Source organism: Balaenoptera physalus, assembly GCF_965194825.1.
Source record: "Balaenoptera physalus genome assembly, chromosome: 2".
NCBI classification, from domain to species: Eukaryota; Metazoa; Chordata; class Mammalia; order Artiodactyla; family Balaenopteridae; genus Balaenoptera; species Balaenoptera physalus.
In genome coordinates, this window is record NC_138883.1 from 9,779,785 (window position 1) to 9,796,991 (window position 17,207).

A 17,207-nucleotide genomic window follows, 5' to 3' on the forward strand; every position below is an offset into this window, starting at 1 on the left:
TAAGAATTTCATAGAAGAAAATGGCTATGAAATTGGGAGTTTTCCTGGTATTGTAGGCTTTCTCATTGCTGAAGCTGGCGAACCCTGATAGCTGTTGTGGTTGTTCTTTTTCAGGTGACAGCTCAATGTGTGCAATAAAGTAAGAATTTAGAAAACACATTTGGAAATTCTTTTTTGATTAGAATATGTCAGCAAACCAGTTCAGAATTTTAAAAATAATGTGCTTAAAGAACTCAGATAATGAGAGAAGGATCTCAATATAAGAACTGATCTTTGACGTGATGTAGAAAGGCTCTTTGATTAAGGAGTTAGATCAGTAACCCTGTTTGAAGGGAAAGAGAAAGGCAGTAGACTTTGAGATATTTTGAGATTTTTTTTTGAGAGGGCGACTTTAACATGCTGAGCCCAGAGCTTTGCGTGGCCTCTCCTCTTGCCCATCCTGCTACGCTGCCATCACTCGTGGGTAGCTCTGATTAGCGGTATTTTAAGCTTTTTCCATTTTGCAGAATTAAATATTAGTATTTTATCAAAGCATTATAAGGATGTTTAAGAGCAAGTCTTTGGTGTCAGGGAGACCAGGGTTCAAATTCTGATTCCTCCAGTTTATAGCTGAGGAGCACAGGGTGTCTGGCACCCTTTCTGAGTCAGCTCCCTCATCTGAAATCCCGTCATAATAATAGTACCTACTTCTTGAGGTTGTGAGGAAAAAATGAGTTTCTTAAACTCTTAACCCAGTTCTATCACATAATCACCATTTCATAAAATTTAGCTGATATTATTTTGCTTCAGATATGTACATTAGGGGAAATTTTGCTCTATTCTTTATGTGATTTGATGATATTGTGATTTCCCCCAGAATTAGGAATATTGAGATGTTATGCTTAGCTTTATAATGGAAGATGAAAAAGAAAAGAGGGCTTGAGTGCAATATTTCACAGACAAGTATTCTATATGAGGATTGTCTGTATTGGATCAAATGGTTCAGCTACCTTAGTTGGGTCCCTGTAATAGTGACCAGGCATAATAGTGCTTTAAGTATTGCTAAATTTCCCTATATAACTATCATTCTTCTATTATGTATGAATAAATGCATCATCCTTGAATCTATATTTTGAAGCAGCATAAACTTTTTATATATATATCATATGTACTTGATATAGTCCAGTGATTCTTATTCTTTGGAGACTCCTGATTTGACAAAAGATATGACTCTTATCCCCAGAAAAATGTGCATGTGCATATTCAGAATTTTATATACAGTTATAGGAGGTGCAGGGACCCCTGCTGAGCCCCATCCTCACATGCTGATGTAGGCTATGTGAACACAAATAAAGACAAGTAATAGGTTAACCAAGGGTAAAAAAATTTCAGACAATTGAAGCAGACATGATTGGTGGAACGAATGAACAATGTAAAATAACGAGTGGTTAGGAAACCTGTGTTCTAGTTTGGCTTTGCTTCTAAATAACTAGATACGTTAAGGGCAGGTCACCCTGGCCTTTCTAGACTTAGTTTTGGTTTTCTCACTTTTAAAATGAGAACATTTGTAAGGCTCCAGGGTATCTTATAGTCGGTAATCTTTGAAGCACCTGTACAGTTCAGGGACTTCTCCATTTCAAGCTGAATCTAAACTACATGTGAGACTTGGGAAAGAGAGGCTGCATTTACTGAGGTTTGTATGTAGTGACTAGGAGAAAGTAGGTGATGGAATTGTGAGCTGTTCTGAGCAGGAAAGGTAAGGTGAAAACCATGGGAAGTAAGGCTTGGAAAGTAGGTCAAGTCGGATTGTGCCTTGAAAGGACGGCCAGATCTTTCAGAGACAGTTGAGTCTTTTCATCTTTTATCTCTGCATCTAGTACAGCTTAGTGAATGATTGTGAATGAATGAGAGTCTGATAGGAACTGTTTAAACTCTTGATCTGATCAATATGACGAAGAGCAAGTACCCCACTGAGAGGCCTCTGGTACTATTAAAGAGGAAAAAAGTGTTTGATAGGCACCTTCGTATTTTTATTTTAAAAGCTTATTATATTTTGTACGGGACTTCCCTGGCGTTTCAGTGGTTAAGATTATGCGTTCCAGTGCAGGGGGTGCCGGTTCCACCCCTGGTCGGGGAGCTAAGATCCCACATGCCTCACGTCCAAAAGGCCAAAACATAAAGCAGAAGCAATGTTGTAACAAATTCAATAAAGACTTTAAAAGTGGTCCACATTAAAAAAAAAAATCTTAAAAAAAAAAAGCGCTTATTATATTTTGTATATAACACTACCGGGATTACCTACCTTTTCCAAGGGTCTTGTATATTGTATAGCTAAACATTAAAAAGAAAAAAAACCCTAATTTTAAAATCTTTATTTGTACCTGTTACATATAATAAACTCAAGTAATTTATTTATCTTAGACCAAACATAATTTTGGTGTTCAGAGGAAAATGCAGAATTTTGTTGATTAAAAACATACGAACAAATAATAGAACAACCTATATTAGGCATTTAAATGTAGTGTGTACATTCTACTGGAGTTAAGGAAAGCTATAATTTCCAAATGCTATTAGTGCTTAAAAAGAGTAATTCTTTATTGCTTATATAATACATGGACTTTAGTTTCCAACCCTTCTTCAATAAAATATGTGAAATGAAGCATTGTCAAAGGGTGCTTTCTTTTGGGGATAATTTGTAAAAAAAAAATTTTGTTGACATATGACAGAATTCTGAAGGAGAATATTTATTGTTATTATTTAAAATCAATCTTTGTACATCTCTAGCTTTTCTGTTGCTGAACATTAGGAGAATTCCGGGAAGTTTTTTTACATATGAATTGGGTCCATATTTTGGCCAGGAGTAGGGAAATAAATAATTTTCCTAAGGTCTCTTTAGCATGCACACGCTTATACATGTGGACATGCACGCATGCACCCACACATACATGTACACATGCAAAGCATACACTTATACATACATATATACATGTATGAAATCTGTGTTTTGCCTCAGCAGCAAATGCTCTGGCAAAATGCTTACCTGTGTTTTCTATATTGAGTGAAGAAAAAGTTACATGGTACATTGTAGTTTCTATAATATTCATTTATCTAGTTTATTTCACTATGCCTGAACCTCCTTTATAATAATCTGTCTTAAGGTAGCACTTAATTCATTTCACTAGAGAAGGAAGTCATTATGTAGTTTCTGTGTCAAGCAGTAAATCACGTTTAGTCTTCAGCTAAATGTAATAAAGGTACTGAAAAAAATGGTGAGATATATAGTCTGTTATTGTGTATTTATTGAGCACCTAGACTAAAAAGGCCAAGAGAAATATCCGTAGTCAGGGCTGATTTCAGTTGCTAAGGCTTTATAATTAAAGCAATATTTACTTATATGTGTTTATGCAGATTCAGTTAAAAGTAAAATATTCAGTGGGCATCTGTTAATCTTAAAATGGGTCCATTCTTTTTCAACCCCCTGAGGAGATCAAAAGGAACATATGCAGATACATATTTTGACCGGCAGATCAGTGTAAATAGACACTTCCTTTGAGACCATAGTGTTTTGTGTATTGTGGAAATAAAAATAGGAACCAGACAAAATTTTAAGCAGAATTCTACCTCTCCCATTCATTAGTCAAATGGCCTTGGGCAAGTTATTTCAAATCCCTTTAAAATGGAGATGACAACTTGTTTTAGTGTTGCTTTGTGGATTAAACCAGATAATAGAATATAAGTGCTCAATAAAGGTAAATTTTCTCCCTTTCCTTCCTTACTCTGGGAGCTTTTGATATTTCATACTTGCCATGGTATATGAAGAATTTTTACACATTGTATTAAGGATTGTTTACTTCTCTTTTAAAATAAACTTTAAGTGAAATCAGTTTCAATTGATATACAGGAAAGTACATATATCGCAGGGGCACACAAAGTGAACGTACCGGTAACCAGTGCCCAGATCAAGGAACAGGTATGACCTGTGTTTTTTTTTTTTTTTTTTTTTTTTTTTAATTAATTTATTTATTTATGGCTGTGTTGGGTCTTCGTTTCTGTGCGACGGCTTTCTCCAGTTACGGCAAGTGGGGGCCACTCTTCATCTTCATCGCGGTGCGCGGGCCTCTCACTATTGCGGCCTCTCCTGCTGCGGAGCACAAGCTCCAGACGCGCAGGCTCAGTAATTGTGGCTCACGGGCTTAGCTGCTCCGCGGCATGTGGGATCTTCCCAGACCAGGGCTCGAACCCGTGTCCCCTGCATTGGCAGGCAGACTCTCAACCACTGCGCCACCTGGGAAGCCCTGACCTGTGTTTTATAAGGTCTTCTCAATTCCCCCTCCCAGGCACTTCCCTCTCTCCCCTCCAGCCCCCACCAAAAAGAGTAAACACCATTCTGACTTAATTACTTTTCCTTATTTTTAATTTTATGTAGTGAAATTATATGGTAAGGTTTTGTGTTTGGCTTTTTTACTTAATATTTTAAGTGTGAGATTCATTCTGTGTTGCATCATTGAGTTATAGCACTTAGTTATGTGATATGTCAGCATTTACTTATCTGTTATATTGTTGATGGAGATTTGGCTTGTTTTCAGCTTTGGCTATCATGAATAGTGCAGTTATGAACATTCTCGTGCATGTCTTTTGGAGAATATTTGTACATATTTCAGTTGGGCATACACTTAGGAATGGAGTTACTGGGGGGTACGTGTATATTCAGCCGTAGCAGACACTTCCAGTGTACAGTGCTGCCAGTAGTGTGTGAAAGTTCTCTAAGCTCCACGTTCTCCCCATCATTTGATGCTGTCTGTCTTCATTTTAGCTCTTCTGATGGGTGTGTGGTAGTAGCTCTTGGTGGTTTAATTTGCATTACTCTAATTGCTGATGAAGTTTATTGACCATTTTGGTATCCTGTGCTTTGAAGACCTTTGCCTGCTCTGTGTTTGCTTGTCTGCCTTTTTCTTATTGCTTTGTAGCAGTTGATTATATATCTCCTGTTCTGGCTTGGCTTTTCACTCTCTTAATCAGTTCACTTTCTAAACAGATGTTCTTAATTTTAATGTAGTCCAGCTTGTTAATTTCTTTCCTTATAATAAATTTTTGCTCACTCCAAGAACAGGAAAGTATTCTTCTATTTTTTTCTAATCAATTTATTTTACTTTATACATTTAGATATCCAGCTGGCATTGATTTTGTGTATGATGTGAGGCAGGAGTCAAGATACACTTTTTCCAAAAAAAACAAAAACAAAAACCCTTTTTCCACCTAGCTACATAATTAGCCTAGCTTTTATTTGAAAAGACCATCTTTTTTCCCTACTGTGCTACAGTATTGTTTTTGCCATTAATTAAGTAACCTTATGGGTGTGGGTCTGTTTTTACATTCTGTTCTGTTGCATTGTCTGTTCTTGTGCCAGTACCCATGCTGTTTTAATAAACTGATATTTATTTATTGATTGATTGATTGATTGATTGATTGGCTGTGTTGGGTCTTCGTTTCTGTGCGAGGGCTTTCTCTAGTTTAGTTGCGGCAAGCGGGTCCACTCTTCATCGCGGTGCGCGGGCCTCTCACTATCGCGGCCTCTCTTGTTGCGGAGCACAGGCTCCAGACGCGCAGGCTCAGTAGTTGTGGCTCACGGGCCTAGTTGCTCTGCGGCATGTGGGATCTTCCCAGACCAGGGCTTGAACCCGTGTCCCCTGCATTAGCAGGCAGATTCTCAACCACTGCGCCACCAGGGAAGCCCCAAACTGATTGATTTTTGAATATTAAGCCATCTTTGCATTCCTGTGATAAACCATAGCTGTTCACGATGCATTATCCTTTGTATATATTTCTGAATTCAATTTGTTAATATTTTATTTAGTGTTGTTACGTTTTTTGTTTGAGAGACAGGTCTGTAATTTTACTTTCCTGTACTGTACTCAGGTTTTGGTGTCAAGTTCATGCTGGTCTCATGTAAAGAGTTGGGAAGTATTCCTTCTTATTTCTGTCTTCCTGAAGAGTGTGTCTTTGAGATTGGGGTTATTCTTTAAATGTTTTGAAGAATTTACTAGTGAAGACAAATGGGCTTGGAGTATTTCATAATCAGTTTTCAATTCAATTTCTTTAAAAGCTATAGCCTTCCTCACATTTTCTCTTTCTTAGATGTTAATTTTGGTAAATTGTATTTTTCAAGGAATTTGTCCGTATCATCCAAAGTATTCTTCAGAGTAAGATATAATTGATATTAAAACATAACCAGATAAAACTTTGCTCTATGTGGAAAAAATTACAACTTTTTAAGAGTCATTTAATGATTTAATATTAAAAAAAAATACTCTTTGTTGTGGTGTATGGAAGAATAGAAGTGTTTAATGTCACTGAAATTAGGTTTTTTATGTCCTTAGAATTTAGGCACAAGTATGATTTATATGGACAAATTTAGTTCCCTGAAAACTAACAGAGTTAGTTTCATGAAAATGATATTCAAAAGCTGTTGGTATGTGACATCTGTAATTAGATTGGAAGCTAAATTTTTAATCTTTGGCCAAAGTTCACTCTGGATAAACTTGACTAATGAATTATAATTTAACATATTCTTTGTTGGTCTTGGAAGGATTGTTTCTAAGTGATAGTAAACAAAAATAAGTAGTTAAGGTATGAAACAGTAGTATTTTAAAAAGTTTCCGGGAGGTGGGGGGCAATCAGTATTCAAATGGCCTCTACCTAAGAGTTGCCTATTAGTGGTGAGACTTGTCAGCCTTTCTTCATTTATTCAGATAGATCCTGCTTGTGCCTGGTACTCGGATTGGTTCTGGATATATGGATTATATATATTACATTACTGTCTTTTAACTGATATTGTTAACTTTGTGAAAATGTGACACTGGAGCTGAGACTTGAAGATCGAGGAGCAGATGGCCAGGGGATGGTGTGTGCGAAGGCTCTGGGGTAGGAAAGAGCTTGGTGGAGGGCCTAAGGCCCTGTGACTGGTGGGAGACGGGGGAGTTACCCAGCCCCAGTCAGGGAGAGGGAGAGGCAGGGTCACACGTAGTAAGGGTTTTAGATTTTATCCTAAGTGCAAGGGGAATTCGTTGAAGGTTTCGAGCTGTCTTGCTGTCCTGGTTTGATTCATCACGTTCCTCGTACCCTGAGTCACCTGGAGCTTTACGCTCCATGAGTACTCTACTTCTGATTTTAATCCCTTTGTTTTTTTTCTGGGACTGATGCTTGTCGGTAGTCCTTGGCAAGAGGTTGAGTTTGGCAAATGACAGCTACTTCTTCTGCTCTTAGTGTTGGATACTGTGTCTCAGTCACATTGTCTATTTGCCATTCAGACAGTTTACTTACTGAGTAGGCCCCTTAGAGGTTCCAGACTTTATCTTTGCAATCATGTGTAAGCAGATATATATGGGGTATCCTGGTGGCTTTGCTCATGTTCAGACAGTGTAGGATTAAAAGCACTAGCTTGCAGGATACGGTAGCCGCCAGTTTTGTCCTTTGGTCCAATGTGGGTACTTGCCTGTTTTTTTAAAGAGGACTCTAAAAATTCTGGAAGGTGGGACCAGTTACAGTTTTGGTTCTTGCTCTTCTTCCCATTCTCAGTAGTCCCAGAATTTGTGAACCATGTAGCATACTCTTAATTGACCCTCAAGGAGAGGCTCTGAGAGTCTTTTTGAGCATGGTTCCCGCAGTCTCTCACCTCTTCTCCCCAGTATGTGCAATTCCTTTTTCCACAACAAACATCTTACCTATTTTTTTTTAGTGATTTGCATAGTTGACTTAAGCTAATGAGTTAAATGTATGTGTTGGGGATTATGTAGGGGAGAAAGAGGAGCCAAGGGGCTGCCCTCTGTGTAGGTCCCATTATAGAAATGAGGCTGCGAGTGAGAGGTGATGAGGTCATTTGCCCGCAGTCTTAGAGCTAACGGTTCATTCACCACTCTGACTTTGGAGCCTACTTCCTTTCCTCTCTTATCTGGATTCTTTCTATAATATATGTATATTGGGTTTAATTGTAACATAATTGAGTGAAATAAGAGTTGTTACCTTAGGAGACTGCGTTTATGTTGATGCTGCTTCTCTTTCTTGAAGCATCTCTGGAATTCCTGTAAGAATGGTTGTGTGAGGGGGTGTGTTTTTAATTGTATTTAGCAGTAGCAGATCTTCATCTTTCTTTTTAGATTAATTGAATTTTTGGAATTTTTGGAGAAGTTCCTTTGAGAGGCAAGTGCGGATCTCCAAGTGGAAATGTGCTGTAGGCAGTCGGGGATAGTGCATTGGAGCTAGAGATGGGGTGACCAGCCATCTTGGTTCTTCCGTGGTTGGACTAGGTGGGTGGGTGGTTCCTGGGACAAGGGATTTCAGTGCAGCAACAGGGACAGCTCCAGCCAAACCTGTATTCATAGAGGCAACGATCGTAACCAGGAAAAGGAATGTCCCCTGTGAAGGAAAGAGTAAAGTTCAGGAGTCTCTTACTTTGTTATGTTCAGATGTTCTTGTCTATGGGCCTTGATAGAGAGTCATTCTTAGGCTGAGATTAAGTACGTGACAACCCTTGGTGTATGCTGAGACTAAAAAGGCCCACAGGACGAGATTCTAATCCCTTTAGAGCTGTGTATAAGGCCCTTTATGGTCTCGCCCCTGCTTATCCTACCACTTTCATGGTCTTGCTCTTCTCCTGTGGGACACGGCGCTGCAGCACACAGCTTGTAACCCCCTCCACTCGACTTGCCTGGTTTCTGTTTAAATGCTGCTTCACATGCTGTCTCCTCGTCCCCATGAGGTCCTTTGTTATCTTCTCCCTAACCAGTGCTATTACTACACATTCTTCAAAACTGAGCTCAAGTTCTCACATTCTCCAGAATACAAGTTTGCATTAGGGATGTCTTGCTTAATAAATACATGTTGAATGAATGAACAGATAATTTAAGGGGCAGGAGGTGCAATGAGAGTTTTTTAAGTGGGGAAAACCACTTTAAATATCACTTTTTGTACTACTCATCTGTGGAAACTGTGGTACACTCGTCGTGGAGTTACAGGAAAAGCAGAGAGCATGAGTGGTTGCACGTGTCTGTGGTGTAGGCTCTGCCTCTCACCCGGAACTTTGATATGTTTGCTTCCTGACTCGGCATTGACTAAGCGTCCATCCATAGTCATCATACGTTTCTTAGGCTCATTTTGTCTCAGAACTGACCTCTCTTTAGTAGTGAAATGTTCGCATTGTAGCATCTTAAAGCAGCTTGACATAGAGAATTGTGGGCCCTTTTCCCTCATGGATGTTTCTTATGTGTTGTAAAAGGTAGAATTGGGTAACATTCTAGCACTTGTTGAACAATATTTTTGAGTGAAGTACAGAAACTTGGAATCAAACATTAACCTTAAAACTCACCTTGAAAGCTAGTGATGTATTAAATATTTACCTTTCTGAAAACAAAATTGAAAAGTGAGGGTCATTATAGGTAACTTGAAGGGCAGGGGCGGGTATCTGTGCCATTTTGATGTGTTGGAATGTTGTCTTTTTAAGAAGCATTCCAAGTAAGTGGGCCATTGGCTGGCAGCCTAGAGTTACTTTCTATATGGAGATTTGGGTGGATGGAATTTGTTAAAATGGTATTTGACCTGTATTCAACTTCAATTTTGGACAAATCTCATTTTAGGCATAATTACATTGAAATGTAAATATAATATGTTTATGTTACAGATTTTAGAGAAATGCAGAAATTTGTTTGGTTCATAGAGTAGTGCAGGAAAAGAAGGCTGGTGAATTTGTGGTTTAAGTTATAGAAACTGGGGTAAATTTTACCACATTCAGTGGCTTAAGAAGGGAGTTTTTTCCCCCAATACTTAAGACAGAGTCATATATCTTTATTGTCTTCATCCTCAGTTTAAGAGTGTGTTTAATTCTGAAAGTAATAAAGCGTTCAAATTGTAGGGGATTTTAAAATGCAGAAAAGTTTTAAGGAGAAAGAAATTACTTATGGTAGTAATCCCAGCCTCAATTTTGGGTGGAATTTTCTTTCCCTCCATTCCTCCCTTCCTCCCTTTCTTCTTTTCTTTAGTTTTTAACTTGAGGACACAATCAGATCTTGCTGTAAATAAAAGATTTTTCATTGAATCCCATAACATAAGCATTTTTGTTTATTATAAACTGTCATCATTTTAATAGCTCAGTTGAACTGTAGTTCATATAAAGTGAGCCATCCTTGGTTTACCAAACCATTCCCTCATTCATTGTTAGACATTTAGAGTTTTTTGGGGAGGTGGGAGGGACATTTTTTGCTATTATAAATGGTAATGCTGAAGGGTGCATATCTGAATGTAGTTTGTGTTAATGTTGTAAGCTAGATTTATATGCAGGGATTTCTAATTAATAATGACAGATATGACAAAAGTGAAAATGGAAATATTTCTCTTGTGCTGTGTATTTAACTACCTAAGACTAAAAATTCCAGTGTTTAAATTCTTGAAATTATTAATCCCTTTTCTCTTTGGTCTGTCACTCTTTGGTTTGACCTTAGTCTTTTCATAATCTATATTCACCAAATAATAGTTGATAAATCCTTGAAATATTTATTTTATGTACAATGGGTATTTTGGATATTTCCTATCTTTTTGTTTTCTCTTTTCTTGCATTTTATATTTTCAAAACTTGTCTGATGATGATGATGATGACGATGACGGTTACTTGCCCAGCTGTGTACCATTTCATTGCCTAAGAAACAGTTCAGTCATGTTTGCAGTGATGTCTGGGGAGCCGAACAGAAGTAGCACGTAGTATTTTTTGGGTTTTGCTTTTAAAGAGAACTAGTGGACACAAAGGTGTTTAATTTCATTTTACATTATATACCATGTTTTGTGATTTAAATTTGTTTGATTTTCATTGTACTGTAAATTCATAATGACTAGGTAGTTTGGAGTTTGTGGTTTTTCAGGTTCATCTGATTAAAAATACTGTATAAAATCTTGTATAGTACTTTAACTTTGTATGAGAATACTTTTTTTATATTGAATCTTAGGATTGATACAACATTTTAGGTTCTTTAAGGAGTTCCTTAAAGTCTTAAGAATTGTATGACAACAGTGGTTGTAGATAGAGATGGTAGTGTGGTTTCTTTAAAACTACCGTATATTGAACATTTTCTGTGCAAGCACTTTTGCTCTACCAAGGTTAATGTGCGTTTAATTACTTAATCCTCGTAATAGTTCTCTATTTTATAGGCAAGGAAACAACCTTAGAGAGAGGTAGTGGAGTCTGATAAACCTTGGTCTTCCTGACACTGGACTCTGCTAGCATTCGGATTATTTTAAATGAAAGATACTTAAAAGGAAAGAAAGAGAAAGAAAAGTCTGCTTTCTCCATCCCCAGTGGCCGTACCCAGTGTCCCTCCCACATCAGAGGGCCTCGGTGAGGAGGGAATGACTATATTCCAAAGTATTAAGAGGTGAGAGCATCGGCTTGACTTAGGAATTAACTTAGAACAGCCGCCTCTCTTTCTCCTCTAACTTTAATTTAGAAAAGGGAGGTTGGTGGGAGTTATTTGTAAATACCTTGGATCCTTCTTGTGTGCAGATTCCTTTTTAGGAACAGGAGGGGGTGTTTGCGCACTTAAGCTCTGTCTTCATTTTTAAAACTGCTCTCTCCAGTGCAGTTGAGCAGTATATTTTAGGATTTCTCAACTGTTTTAAGTTTCAAGAAGTGGATTTTGTTATTTGGCGTGAATACTTTTTGAGAATTGGACTTTTTTTTTTTTTTTTAAAGCTAATGTTGGGGAAATATAATTAAAAACAAAATCTCCTCCCAACCCAGAAAATCTCTCCAAAAAAGTAGAAGGGAAGGAAGAATTTTATTGAGTCAGCATTAAACCAGAATGTGATGTGTATCTCAGGCTATCCACTAAAGAGATTGCAAAGACAGAAATCTTATTCTTTTGTATAGCTAAGTGGTTACAACACTTTACATCCATGTTTTCAAGATAAAATTGCTAATTTTCTCGTATCTTTATGACTGGTGGTAGGTTTTGCAATTTGGAGTCAGTTGCCAAATTAGGCCATCCTAGGAAACTGGGAGATTGGGCATTATCTTTCTTGGTGATGACATATCTTAAGGAAACATTCCTGAGAAGTGAGACTGGCTAGAGGCTTATTTGGCTTTTATAAAGATTCAAGTACAGCAGAAAAGGACTGGAAAAGAAGTTCTGAAAAAAAAAAAAAGGAGGGGAAGGAGTCTCTTTCCTTTATTTTCAAGCGGGAGAATTGAACCGCTTATTTTTAATTTGCCCTCGCGTCAGCAACCTGTATTATAAACCTGTTATTTTATATCCATAGCCAAGGATGCTCTTAGCATTTAGGCTTTGGTTGGAGTTTAAATTAATGTCTTGGATCTCCATAGCGTATTTGTTACTGTATTAGAGACTAAAAGTTCTTCAGACTTTTTTAGTTTTATCTGTTAGCTTCCAGGAGTATTTTTGAAAGTGTTTTAATGTCACAACATTGATGTTGTGTGGGTGTGTTCTTTTGTTCACTATGGAACTTCATGGTAGTTGTGCATTTTGGGCTTCATGAGAGTAGGAATGAAATCTGGACAGTAATATTTGTAAAGTTAGTAGTATCAGAATCTGTGACACATAATACAATGAATGAGTTGGAAGTTTTCTGTTACCAATTTTGAAAATATGCACGAGGAAGCTCTAGATGCCTTTAGACTTCAGACTAGGAGGGTTAGCTGTCTGTTGTTACAAGCCTTTGAAAGAGTACAGCCACATACGGGATTTAGATGCTAATTAGGTTAAGTTTGTTGGTTTATACTAGAACTTGACCGAGCATCTGGTATGTGGCATGTCTTTTTCAGAGTTATCTTAAAGGGACCTATCAAACATGAGTTTTCATGTATGTAATTTAAATCGTAGTCATCAATTAAAATTAGAAAACTTGACCTATTGGCTCCGTAGTATGAACATAAGTTGTCATTGTACTTGGCATGTTAACTTTCTAATTTATCTCTATACAGAATTGTCTAGGGAAGTAAGTTGGATAACTCAACAATAATTTTGTAATAGTGGAGTTGCATTAAATTTTAAAGGATTATCAGCTTATTATTTTGGCTACGGTGTTTCTAGAAAAGAGGGGAATATGAATTGGACAGATGTCGAGTGTGACACATCAGGCCAAGTTGGTGTATTGCATTTGCATCATACTAGGTGGCAGTACAGAATGGAATTAAAAGTCAAAGCATGAGGTAGTTTTTGAAAACACGAACTTAATCATTAGGAGAGTAAAGGGTTATAAGTTCATGTAAAGCATGATACTGACTTACTGTAGTCTTTTAGTATTTTTAAAGCCAGATTTTACTGGGGGGAAAATGTAATTTACTTCCAGGAATTCTCCTTGTATCTAATTGGATTGATTGTACTAACAACTTTTAAAAATTCCCAATTGTAATAGAACATAATAAATACTAATTTTTAAAGGGCAGCCCTTTCATACATATACTGTTTTCTTGATTCCCAATAGATAAATACAAAAATTGTTTTTATCAGAGATCTTATTCTGATAAGATAAATATCAGAAAATTTTGTCAAGTAGGAAATTTCTTAAAGCTGTTTTTTAAAAATGAGTTGTATGTTCTAAAATATTCTCTCTGATTGCTTTTAGGTTACCTAGGGTATGAATTAATACAGACTTGGAAACTGAAAGAACTTAGAATCAGCATTTTGAGGTAAATATATACATACTAAAGTAGTGTTAAGGTTTCCCCATTCTGCTTTGTTAACTTATTAGCAAAACCAATTTGTGTATGAAATGAGAAAGTTTAACCTCCACGCACGCACTATAGACTAGACTAGACTAGACACAAATAAGTGAAAAGAAACCACTGCCAATTTGTTTTTCCTGAGCTTGTGGTAGTAGAGGCATTGCAGTTAAGGAGCATAAATGAAATCCGGTATCAAATCTAAAAAAAGCAACATTTGTTGAGTAAATCAAGCTTTTCATCTCAGTACTTTACGCTTCCTTACTTTTTGACTTATAATTTTGATTTTGATTTATAATCTCTTAGGATTATTTAGGACCTCCCCTAAATTTAAATTTCTCCACAGTATTGACATTGTTGAACTGTTTTCTTAAATTTTTATTCATAAATGAATTTTATAAAAGAGTTTATCGTTAAATTGTTCTTTGAGTTTGTATTTTTAATTTCCTTTGAGAAATTGAAATTGCTGATAGATTTCATACTTGTAGTGAAAACTTACTGCCAGGTGATTTGGATTACTCAGCCAAGTACCTCTTCTGGTCATCTTCTTTACTTCTTTTGTATATATGAATTTAGGAAATAACACATCTCTATCCTTTTATTTATTTATTTTTTCCATTTCCCTAATCACTATCTTTAGAATTTATGTACTTTGTTTGATTTCCTTGTATTCATTTTTAAATCTTTCCTCTAACTTTTCTCAAGGCAGCCCACGCCCACCCCAGTCTCTGGGAATTAGGCATGCTATTGTTATAGCTCATTCTCTTGTTCTTTGTTTTAGAATAAGACTTAGTATCCTAAAATAACCCAAATGTCTTTTGTTTAAATTTTAATACAAAGTAATGGCCTTTTATTCAGCTTTTCATGTCCATAAGGCTTTCTTGTAGATGCGTTTATATTTAGTTTAAGTACAGGAGTCTTAAACTTGGCTATTTTTGCATTTATTTTTAGAGCAGAAGCTTGGGTATGCTGTGATTTTCCAATAAACTGCTATCACAATGTCAAAATGCAGTTCAGACAACAGCAACACAGAGATCTCAAACATTAAGACGGTAAATCTGGGCTTTATCGTATGTGGAAAGAGGAAGAGAGTTTTTATTCATGTGTTTTGCTAAGTTATTTCTAAATGAATCATACGAAAGCTATGAAACAACCTCACTGCTTTCATGAGTGTTAATTGTTTGACCAGAAATTTGAAATCTGTGATTGGAAAATAGTCATGTGGATTACTCTGTTGGCTCTGCTGAAGCAGTTAACCTTAGTCAGTTAATCTGTGAAACTATAGAACTTTCACTTACCAGCAGGGATTCAGAGCTTTTCATTAAGACCAAGTTAAGAAAAAAAAAAATCTATTTAAACATGCCAAAGAAAGTAAAAATTGGCAAAATTATAGGTTTTTCAGTTTTCATATTATTGGATTACTTGTTGAGTTTTTAATGTTGGATTTGCTTTCTTCAAATAGATAGTGTATCGCTGGGGCCAGTCACTGTGTACAAAGTGAATGAAAATTAATTTAAATATTGTGACCTTCTGGAAATGTAATGGGGAGGGTTCAATTGCCGTCCTCCATTTCCCTGCAAATTTTCTCTCTTGTATCCACCCTTCAGGGTGAGTAGGAGTGGGGCGGGTATGGGTTTCCAAACCAAATACTGTAGAAATATCTTTTGAACTATGATTCAGTTCTGTATGGTATTGTGTGGACATTCATGAATCTCTGATTCAGTTCATCAGATATTTATTTAAATGTACATATGGTACATTATACCAGGAAATTTAAGAGCTGCAAAGAATGAGACACACATCTTGTTCTCGTGGAGCATGTTTGCCAGTGTGCCAGTAAAAGAATAAGTCGTGTATGTATGTGTCTCTGTGAATATATGCAATGTGATATAAGTTATGAAAGGCAAATAGAAACTGAAGGTTTTTATGTCACGCACGTGGACAATATTTGCATTTTACAAACCTGTATTTTTTGTTTGCCATGTCTGGGGTGTGATTTGGTTCGGTAGGTGGTAGAAATATGTGTGAGACATACAGCTCTTGTACTCAAGGAGATCCTAGTCTAATGGGTCGTATTTATTTATTTACTTTTTAAAACTCTTTATTTGGAAGTAATTAATTTCAACCTGACAGAAAATAAGATTAGGACGAAGAATATGTGCTTTACCTATTTTGCCCCATTTGCTTTATCAGTTGCAGCCATTCTCTCTCTGTATATCTGCGTGTAGTTTCTTCTTCTGAACCACTTGAGAATAAGTTGCATACGTCATGACCCTTTTACTCCTGAATATTTCACTGTCTGTTTGTCAAGAAGAAGGAAGCTCCCCTACATAGTCATGGTGCGGTTATCAACTCAGTGAACGTAACGTTGCTGTATCTACAGCCTTATCAGTGGACTCTGTAATGGTCTTTATGGCATTGCTCTCAGGAAAGGATCCAGTCTGAGGTCAGTTACTGCGTTTAGTTGTCATGTCTCTAGAGTCTTCTTTAATCGGGAACACTTTCATAGTTTTTCTTTGTACTGATACTGATAATTTTGAAGAATATAGTTCCCCCTTAAGAAAACGGAACAACAACAACAAAAAAAGGAACATTCTTCTATTTTTTTAGACTATTCTAAAAATAGACTTTATTTTTAAACTACTTTATATAGTCTATAATGAAGTTTTAACTAAGTATTTAAATATTTATAGAGTATTTTTTTAGACTTTATTTTTTAGACTGTTCTAAAAATAGAACATTCATTTACTTTTTAGACTATTTTCTGGCACTGTCATTATTATGAATGTTGTCTACGTGAAAAGAAATGATGACAGTGGTAAGAAGGAGGGTTCCCGCTGTACTTGGTTTCTGGAGGTGGAAGAAGTGTGTTGGGGGATTTACATTGCTGCGCTCTTTTCTCCTTTTAAAATTTCCATCCACTAGCAGGATTTAGGCTCCTTTCCTGATCCCTTCCACCATGTCTTTGTTTGGTCTTGGATTAACATTTGGGTTGGGTGAAAAGTGAGGTGTCAGGCTTAACAATGATAAGTCATCCTACCAGTAAGCAGCCTGGAGTAATGAAGGAGAAGTACAGTTGTCCTTCAGTACCCACGGGAATCGGTTCCAGGTCCCCTGCAGATGCCAAAATCCATGGAGGCTCACGTCCCTTGCATAGTACAGTTGGCCCTCCGTATCTTTGGATTCATCCAACCAACGATAGATTCGACCTGCGGGTGTGGAGCCCGCGGATAAGGAGGCCGTAGAGCTATCCCAAGAACGGTAGGCAGGTGGGAAGTGCCTGCAAATCTCTTGGGCCTTCAGCGTGACCTTCTGGATCTTAGGAAGTTAGGTAAAACAGCCTTCCGCTTCAGGTTCTCTGCAGCGGTGTTAAGAAGCTTGAATGATCAGCCTGAGGGTGTTTATCCTGTGGGCCTGTAGAATTGAGAGAAGTGAATGCTGAGTGTAAAAGGGGTAAAAGGAAAGGCTGTTGGGACTTTGATTCAGTAGAGAGTGAGCACATGAAAGA

The 17,207-nt window shown here is 37.0% G+C and overlaps 1 protein-coding gene across 11 annotated transcripts in view; it reads left to right on the plus strand.

The window, feature by feature from the left end:
- The window catches only part of DICER1 (dicer 1, ribonuclease III), a 73,928-nt gene that overhangs the window by 11,277 nt on the left and 45,444 nt on the right, over nucleotides 1-17,207 (plus strand). For 3 of the 11 annotated variants that reach the window (XM_082448297.1, XM_082448292.1, XM_082448290.1), the window contains exons 2-3: nucleotides 13,603-13,666; nucleotides 14,651-14,751. The exons of 2 other annotated variants lie outside the window; for them this stretch is intronic. Coding sequence is in view for 2 of the 9 variants with exons in the window: in XM_082448290.1 (XP_082304416.1) it covers nucleotides 14,698-14,751 (54 nt within the window). In the remaining 7 variants the exon portion in view is untranslated. Of the gene's footprint in view, nucleotides 1-10,644; nucleotides 10,771-13,602; nucleotides 13,667-14,650; nucleotides 14,752-16,010; nucleotides 16,146-17,207 lie in introns of those variants that run through there. 6 more of the 11 variants (XM_082448295.1, XM_082448293.1, XM_082448294.1 and 3 more) reach the window with 4 other exon arrangements.